This window comes from Fragaria vesca, linkage group LG6 (assembly GCF_000184155.1).
Source record: "Fragaria vesca subsp. vesca linkage group LG6, FraVesHawaii_1.0, whole genome shotgun sequence".
Classification (NCBI taxonomy): Eukaryota; Viridiplantae; Streptophyta; class Magnoliopsida; order Rosales; family Rosaceae; genus Fragaria; species Fragaria vesca.
Window position 1 is genome coordinate 16,151,781 of NC_020496.1, and position 9,209 is coordinate 16,160,989.

A 9,209-nucleotide genomic window follows, 5' to 3' on the forward strand; every position below is an offset into this window, starting at 1 on the left:
CAATCGACTAAAAACATCCAAAAACACCATAAAACTTCCACCTCAAATTTCTCCTTACCTAGCTCAAGAGGGAGTGAGTCCTTTTAGGGCAAGGTTGCTGGGTTGAGGGCTACAAAACCATACCAAGCTTGCCCGGATTGGTGGCCGGAGGAGGAAGTTCCGGCAAGAAAACCAATTCGGCAGTCGAAGCTTTCGGGCGGCACCGCTCACTCACGGCGGCGCTAGGGCTCCTCTCACCGGTCCAGGGAGGCTGCTGGGTTTGAGGTCGATCGATTGGAACCGGTGCGGCGGTCTGGGGCGGCCGGACGGCGGCGGACGACGGTGGTGAAGTTTCCCGGGTGGAGGGAGAAGAAACGCGGGTGGGAAGAGAGAAAACGGGAGGGAGAGAGAGAGAAAGGAAGAAGAAATGGGTTGGGCTCGGTCCAGCCGACCCAACATTCCTTTTAACCCAAATTTCCAAAATTCAACACCCCGAAAAATAATACCCGAATAAAAATTACCTTTTACTAGCTAAAATTTACTATTTTTACCGTCGTCGTATTTTCCTCATACGAATAATCCTCCGCACATAATCGTCCCCGAAACCCCTCTAGGGACCAATTAAACTATTTACTCAATGATCGGGACGGTAAAAATTCTTATTATAATCACGCTAGTAAATAAGGTAAAAATATAAGGGTCGGGATGTGACATGCATTAATGTACACCAATCGAGTCTTAGGTGGATATACTGGTGGGTTAAGTTTTGTAGGTGTCTTAGTCTAGGTTAGAAGTTTATTAGGAATCATTGTTAGATGTCTAGTCGGTGGCTACCTGATTATGCATAGGGAATGTATATGAGTTGTGTTTGGACTTCTCTAGATTGACCTAGTAAGGTTGACATGATTTATATAAATAGAAATAACCTGTTATTTTGTTTAAAAAAAAATACTCCTTCCTAGCTGAATCAAATAGAACGTTGTAGGCACAGAACTAAGAGTAACCAAACTATACAAAAGTATTAGCAATGTTATGTTTTTCCGAAGCTAAGCGATCAACATCACGTTTTGTTTCTCTGTAAATTTGTATTATTTACAAAGGAAGGAACATTTTTAAGAAAAAATAAAAACAAAGGAAGGAGCGGGTACATTTACGACACCAAATATTGTTTAGATTTTTTTTCTTTAATCGTGTGTTTGGATGCGGGTAAATTCTTGGGAATTTAATCAAAAATGAGGTATTCTCAATTTCTTAGGACTTTTTCCACCGTTTGGATTCTTATCTGAAAACTTAAATTCTTAACTTGAATTCCTCACAAAATAAGTGTCATTTATCAATTCCATCAACTGAGGCTAGTTTAAATTCTAATTCTTATCATTTTAAAACTCTACATCTTGAAATCTAAACAATGAAATTCTCAATTAATGAAATTTAAATTTATGGAATTGTAATTCTCTTAATTTTGAAATTTCTATGGAAATTGAAATTACTCCATCCAAACACAGCGTAACTGAATTTTGAGAAAACGAAAATTGTAAGTGAGTAAATGAAAATAAAAATACACATGACAGTAGAAAATAGGCTAATATTATTATTAACACACTTTTTTATGTTATTAACATCCCATATTTATTTTCTTATGCATACATTTTAATTTTATTTATAAACATATCACTTGAATTTATTTTTATAATTGTAAAGTGTGTTAATAACACAAAAACACAGAAGCGTGTGTTCATGACACTGACCTAGAAAATAATGCATATTCTTCTTAGATTGAAACTAGAGACCTGCCCACCTAAGTGACAACAAGCAACGGAAGGGTAGCGGCCGCCGGCCAGCAGCTACTGGATGGTCGTGGCCGGTCATTGGTTTTCAGGACGTTGGGTTGCCTTGGAGATGCTAGCAAGGGGAGCTGGGAGGGGATTTGCGGCGAGCCCGGACATCAGTCCGGCAGTTGGGGAGACAGGAGGTGCCGGCCGTGGTGCGGCGATCAGAGATAGCGGCGACGGCGGGGAGGAGGAGGAACGGTGGTCGCTAACTACTTGAGGTGCCCATTGTGGAGTGCCCTAAGCAGTTTTGGTGAGTGGGTTTGGTGTCAACTCCCAACTCTCCTCTCGACACGTGTCATTGTCCCGCAGCTCACGCCCAAAGTGTGTCTACTCGCCGCGTCTCTTCCCAACTTGGATTTCTTCCACGTTAACATGAAAGACACAAGTTAAACAAATAATTCTCCCTGGATATTCATATTCTCTAATTCCCAATGCAGATTCTCATACATTTTCCAAGCAAACCCTGCTTCAATCCTTCTAAATCAGATTGCACCCAGTTAAACCTTCTTCATTACATTTAATCACAGAGGTCAGCTTCAGTTTTAATTGCAATTATGGTCTTCTTATTGTAAAGATTATTTTTGAGGAATTGAGTCATGGTATTTGTGCATTTTGACGATCTGGGTATGGTTTAGATTTTGTGTTTTCTCGGTTGGTTTATTGTCAAAGACACCATTTGATTTTTTGATCTTGGAGATGTTTTGCTGCTTGTCTTCTGTTTCTATTTGAATGTTATGCAATGTAGTGGCTTTAATGGTTGTCAAAGATCGAATTAGGTGAATATGATTAAACTCGAAAAAATAAATAATATGATTTGGTACATTCTGTGGAAAAAGGTCGGTTCTTAAGACTAACAAGAGATAAAAGAATCTTGGGCTTCTCGTGTTTGAAAGCTATGAATATGTAGAAGATATATCATTTGTGAATGTATCAGTTGTTTCTGCTAATTTTGGAGTGTTTGTTCATTTTTCAGATTATCTTGTATGTTATTTTCACTGCATGACTCTGTTTGGTTATGAATTAGCTACTTTATTTGCTCTTCATATGCTCAATAAATGAGGATTCTTTTTCTTCTTTTTTTTAGTATTGATGTGAATATGGTTTGTTTTATGCAGATTGCCTGATAAATCCAATTTGAGCGGAAAAGAGTGTTTCTTGTGAGGTTGTCCAGTTATAAAAGGGCTGAAAACATGTCAAAATCGTACATAAATCTGTTGGATTTGGCATCGGGGAACTTCCCTACAATGGAGGGGAGAAGGAGAAGGATGCCAAGGGTGAACACAGCTCCGGGGAACTTGTCAGATATTGAGGATGATCAAGCGCGCAGTGTGTCATCTGATCAACCATCCTCGCTTTCTTCTGATCGGGTGATTATTGTTGCAAACCAACTTCCATTGAAAGCAAAGCGAAGAGAGGATAATACAGGGTGGAATTTCAGTTGGAATGAGGATTCTTTGCTATTGCAACTTAAAGATGGGCTGCCAGATGACATGGAGGTTCTTTATATAGGATCATTGAGGGTTCATGTTGATCCTATTGACCAGGAGGATGTATCACAAATATTACTGGATGAATTCAAGTGTGTTCCCACTTTTCTCCCCCCTGATATTATGAAAAAATTCTATGATGGTTTCTGCAAGAAGCATTTGTGGCCATTATTTCATTACATGATGCCCTTTTCAGCTGAGCAAGGAGGCAGATTTGATCGGTCTTTGTGGGAAGCATATATTTCAGCTAATAAGTTGTTTTTTCAAAGAGTAGTTGAGCTTATAAACCCAGATGAAGATTATATCTGGATTCATGATTACCATTTGATGGTGTTGCCGACCTTCTTGAGGAGGCGTTTTAGTCGGGTTAGAATGGGATTTTTCCTTCACAGCCCATTTCCCTCATCAGAGATCTACAGAACTCTTCCTGTAAGAGAAGAAATACTTAAAGCTTTACTCAACTCGGATATTATTGGTTTCCACACCTTTGACTATGCTCGTCATTTCCTTACTTGTTGTAGCCGAATGTTGGGCTTGGTATATCAGTCAAAGAGAGGCTATTTAGGATTAGAATATTATGGAAGGACTATTAGGATTAAGATTATGGCAGTTGGAGTTCATATGGGTTGGATACAGTCGATGATGAAAATTGCAGATGAGGACTGTACTATGAGAGAGCTTACACAAAAATTTAAAGGGAAAACAATGTTTCTTGGTGTCGATGATATGGATATATTTAAAGGTATTAATTTGAAACTTTTAGCAATGGAGCAGATGCTCAAGCAGCATCCTAACTGGCAAGGAAAGGCTGTGCTAGTCCAGATTCTAAACCCTGCTAGAGGTAAAGGGATAGATTTAGAGGAAGTACGAGAAGAAATACAAGAAAACAGCCAGAGGATAAATGAAGAATTTGGGAAACCGGGTTATAAACCTATAATCATTATCGATAGGCCAGTTTCCATTAGTGAGAGGGTTTCCTATTACAACATGGCTGAGTGTGTTGTTGTGACAGCCGTTAGAGATGGGATGAACCTTATTCCCTATGAATATGTGGTCTGTAGACAAGGAATATCTGGTTCCAAATCATGTTCAAACTTTGATGCCCCAAAGGAGAGCATGTTAGTGGTGTCAGAGTTTATTGGATGCTCTCCATCTCTTAGTGGGGCAATCCGTGTTAACCCATGGAATGTTGAAGCAACTGCAGAGGCAATGAATGTTGCTATATCAATGGATAATTCAGAGAGACAATTACAGCATGAGAAGCATTACCAGTATATCAGTACGCATGATGTGGCTTATTGGTCACGTAGTTTCTTGCAAGACATGCAGAGAAGTTGTGCAGACCATTTTAAGAGAAGATGTTGGGGAATTGGCTTTGGCTTTGGATTCAGAGTTGTGGCACTTGATCCTAATTTCAGAAAGCTTTCAATTGATACTATTGTAACAGCTTACAGAGGAGCAACAACTAGAGCCATTCTGTTGGATTATGATGGTACTGTAATGCCCCAGCACTCAATTGACAAGTCCCCAAGTCAGAAGGTAATCGCAATTATGAACATGCTCTGTGCCGATCCAAAAAATACGGTTTTCATCGTCACTGGTAGAGGGAGGGAGAGCTTAAGCAAGTGGTTTTCTCCATGCCAGGGGCTTGGAATTGCAGCAGAACATGGATACTTCCTAAGGTTGCATCTCTCTCTCTCTCATACACACAGATAAATCATACGCACACATATTTAGATAGACATTGGGTCACTACCTATATGATTATATGTCGTCGTTATAATTTAATAAAATAACAGAAATTGAACATGAATCTCACTTGAAGAAAAAAAAAAAAAAAATTAGAATTGGAATTAATTAGCATACTGGTTTATTTTTTTGAAGGCTTAGCATACTGGTTTATATGGCATAAAAGATTATGCTTAGAACTTTAGATTAGTTTGGAAGAGAGGAAATTTCTTTCGACTCCTTACACAATAAGGTCATTTGTGAACTTCTCAAATTTCATTGAAGTTCACTGGTGTTTTTGCCCATAATCGGGTATGACATTGGACTAATATATGTGGTCGTAAGACTGCAAGGGCGAAATACTGTTACCTTGTTTGGAGATGGCTGATTTTATTGTCAATTGGAGCTAGATGTGTCTTCTAGGTGTGCTAGTAGATTGTGCTTAAAAGAACATTTTACTTTATTTGAATTCTAACACGAATATATGCAACTCTCAGATGGTCTCAAGATGAGGACTGGGAAATCTGTATGCAAGGTTTGGGGTTTGGTTGGATGAAAATAGCTGAACCAGTGATGAAATTGTATACTGAGGCTACTGATGGTTCTTCTATTGAAATTAAGGAAAGTGCTATGGTTTGGCAATATCGAGATGCAGACTCAGGATTTGGGTCCTCCCAGGCAAAAGAGATGTTGGATCATCTAGAAAGTGTCTTGGCAAATGAACCTGTTGCGGTCAAGCGGGGCCAGTTTATTGTAGACGTGAAACCTCAGGTACATTTATGAATCCCAACTTCTACAGTTGTATGAAACTTTTATTGATGGGATACATTTTGATACACTTGAGGAGAAAACTTGAGACAATTTTGTTAACAAAAACATTTTGCTTACAAAAACGTTTTGTTTACAAAAACGTTTTGTTAGGGGCAAAATGCTTGTTATCCTTTGTTTTAATTATTTTGGTAATTCAATGGTGTAATTTGTTTCGCCCCAATTGCAGTTTTTTACCTAGCCACATTCCACAATGTTTTTATTGATTTGCCAACAGTATTTTTGCCATTTAAACACGGGGTTCTATATTTTTTTTTTACTGATTCTAACTGTTTGCTAAGAACTTGGTGTGTGTGTGTGTTGTTTTTTTTATTTATTTAATTTTTTTTTATAAAGAGCTTGTGCGACTGCCCTCAAGCCTTCATTAATGAAACTGTTGAATATAAGGGGATGGACGTGAAGTCTGAGCCCCTGATTACAATAAGCATCTAGAATAATTCTTGATATAATATCGAGAATCTCTACCAAGTACATGTATTCTAACAAACACCAACTAGCAAAAACTAGCAAAGAGCATTGCTCTAAAAACGACTTTTTCTCTTATTGGAAAAATCACCTTCTCCTCATCCTCTTTCTCTTGCTCTTTACGATGCCAGCGATTTGTGACTTGCTCTTTACAACTCTATTTGCTTTGTTACAGCGGCGACATAATGGAAAAATCACTAGATACGTAAAATGATTACATATCCTAATATCCAATAAAACAGGTTTCCTACAATGTTGCCAAGTTAATAAACCGTATTTATATATTTTTGGAGTGTAACAACTTTGCTATATTACTTACCTTTGTTTCTTCACTTTTGTTTGTGTGTTTATGATTATAGGGAGTCAGTAAAGGGCTTGTTGCGGAGAAGATTTTCACATCAATGGCTGCAAATGGAAAACATGCCGACTTTGTTCTTTGTATTGGTGATGACAGATCTGATGAGGACATGTTTGAGATATTTGGCCATGCGAAGTTGAAAGATATTCTTTCCCCTAATCCTGCAATTTTTGCCTGCACAGTTGGACAAAAGCCAAGCAAGGCTACATATTACTTGGACGACACAACTGAGGTGATCACCATGCTTGAATCTCTTGCTGAAGCCTTTGATACTTTACCACCCAGTGAAGGAGGATATGAGAGCGATCCTTGAACTTATCAGGCCCTTTGCTTTCGTTTTTCTTTTCTAAATAAGAAACTACCTTGTTGAATAGATTTTTTTTTGAGAATGTCCTTGTTGAATAGATTAGGCAGAAGGCATCTTACTATAATAGATTTTCCTGTATTGCTTCTCTCTATGTCTGTAAATAATTCTTACCAGATCGACACGATCAGAGCTGATGTTTAAAAGAAAATAGAAGCATTGGTTGTAGCATGGTGACTATCTCAGGGGATCATACTATATGGTCGTAAAAGTAAATTCTAGTTTTGTGTCTTCGACATCTTTTTCTCAGAAATCTTTGTATTCTGATATTCTTAATTTTGATAAGAGTAAATTATAGATAAATTAACTATTGCTGAGACAATTTTCATACAAACTACCACAACTTCTGATTTTGTCAGACAAGGAATAACAAATGGACATTATACAAAATTAACCAACAACCTGTAATACAAAATTAACACAGTATACAGGTTATTACGTTTAACATAATAAATGGTGCAAACCTAACACTGTTCCATCAAACATCCATTCAACCAACAACAATGTAAATGACATTGATATTCTGCAAATTAGTACAAACAAAACTGAAATAGTCCAACACGCCAATCTATCAGAAACTGGCATTTTATTATGGTTCAGGTTGGTTATTTTCATCATATGCAGTAGTATTATCTTCTCCGTCTTTTGCTCTGGTCTGTTCCAATGGTGTTATTCCATTAATACAGAAATAATGAGAGAGCTACTTCTTGACAAATTTTTCCATCCCTGTATTTCCAGAAGATGGTGGCTTCTGAGGATCTCTCAGGGATGTCAGCGGTCCAATTTCTGTCCCAGGTCTGGGCATGAAGAACATAGCAATTGAAATCCTTTCTTTTTCTGAGTTCACAGTTACTCTGTGCTCCACGCTTTTATAAATCCCATTGGTCAGTATCTGAAAATGAACCAAAATAATGACTATTAACTTGTGTGAATTAGGCAAACACAGCCAGTTTCAATTGCTGCTCCTAATAAACACTTGTATTTCTGTCAGCTTGTGAATCTTTCTCGACTATGTTATGTTTTGGTCTGGGTTTTCTTTAGGTCTGATTCGTTTTTGTCATGTTTTCTCTGTTACGTACTATCATCATGTTGATACTTGGCTGCAAACTGACGGGTAGTTATATGGTTAGGGTTTGACACTTACCTTTTTAGTTTTTATTTTGGTACCCAAAGCTAACACTCTGAACCTCTCTCCTCCTCCTCCTCCTCTTTCTTTTGCTCTTTCCAATGCCAACGATTTGTGAGCTCAAGGAGAGAGAGAAGCAAAAGAACAAAAGTAATGAATGGCATGCATGTAGTCAGACATCAGCAAGAAGGCTGGTTGAGCCAGCAGGTGCAGATGCAGTGCTACCAGTTTGGCTACTTGGTGTGTGTGGATCTGGGTTCCAGCCACATAACATAACCTAATTTCAGCCAAAGTGCAAGGTTCTTAAACTAATATATAGCTTAACTACCTAGAGAGCTAGGGTTTCTATATGAAACTTCTTTGCTTCTTTTTTCTTGTCAGAAGGGTTTCTACATGTTGGATTAGACAATAAATATGTTATTTTTTAATCTTATGTGTTATACATATTATATATAAAATGGAGGTGAAGAGAAGAAGAACATGACAAACCTCTAGAATGTCTCCAAGATTGACAACAAAGGCATCATGATCTAAGCACACAGGCAACCAAACCTCATCTTTTCTAATTTGAAGGCCTTGAACTTCATTAGCCTGGTGCACAATCGTGATGCCACTACCATCAGAATGAGGCTTGATGCCAACAACTAGCTCAGGGTTTGGGCATGGAGGATAGTGACTCATCCTCACTGTCTGCAGACCATCTTCAAACAACTCTTCCATCTCCTCCATCTTCACCTTTAGAAGTTTTGCCATCAACCCTAAAAGGGTCTGGGCAATCCTTTGTAATTCCGACATGAAGCTCTCTAAGGTATTCCTGCAGTTGTAGAACAGATTAGATAGTATGAACTCTGTTGATCAATAAGAATCTTTGTTTCAAGTTTATGGATAATAGAGTCTGAGATGTATATTCCATACAGTAATATCTATTTAATCAAACTAGCCAAAACATTATATTTTTTTAATCTAATTAGCCAAAGCATTTACACCTAGAGAGAGAGAGAGAGAGAGAGAGAGAGAGAGAGAGAGAGAGACGACGACGTAC

General features: G+C 38.1%; 2 protein-coding genes across 2 annotated transcripts in view; one reads left to right on the top strand and one right to left on the bottom strand.

The window, feature by feature from the left end:
• Nucleotides 1–3,001: 3,001 nt before the first annotated feature.
• On the top strand, nucleotides 3,002–6,990 carry LOC101301802 (probable alpha,alpha-trehalose-phosphate synthase [UDP-forming] 7-like). The gene is made up of 3 exons (XM_004305404.1): nucleotides 3,002–4,980; nucleotides 5,524–5,797; nucleotides 6,679–6,990. Exons 1-3 carry the CDS (start codon nucleotides 3,002–3,004, stop codon nucleotides 6,988–6,990), a joined length of 2,565 nt encoding a protein of 854 aa, XP_004305452.1.
• A 678-nt stretch (nucleotides 6,991–7,668) lies between these two features.
• The window catches only part of LOC101313720 (protein SRG1-like), a 3,613-nt gene continuing 2,072 nt past the window's right edge, over nucleotides 7,669–9,209 (bottom strand). Inside the window, exons 4-5 of the mRNA XM_004303154.1 lie at nucleotides 8,657–8,981; nucleotides 7,669–7,933 (exon numbers count right to left, since the gene is read on the bottom strand). Of these exons, the coding sequence (XP_004303202.1) occupies nucleotides 7,742–7,933; nucleotides 8,657–8,981 (517 nt within the window). The 3' untranslated portion in view covers nucleotides 7,669–7,741. The remainder of the gene's footprint in view (nucleotides 7,934–8,656; nucleotides 8,982–9,209) is intronic.

Excerpts from the sequence above, each read along its gene's own strand:
- LOC101301802 (XM_004305404.1), top strand. The coding sequence starts at position 3,002 with ATGTCAAAATCGTACATAAATCTGTTGGATTTGGCATCGGGGAACTTC. Across the intron at positions 4,981-5,523 it reads GAACATGGATACTTCCTAAG|ATGGTCTCAAGATGAGGACT; the intron begins GTTGCATCTCTC and ends TGCAACTCTCAG. Across the intron at positions 5,798-6,678 it reads TTGTAGACGTGAAACCTCAG|GGAGTCAGTAAAGGGCTTGT; the intron begins GTACATTTATGA and ends TTATGATTATAG.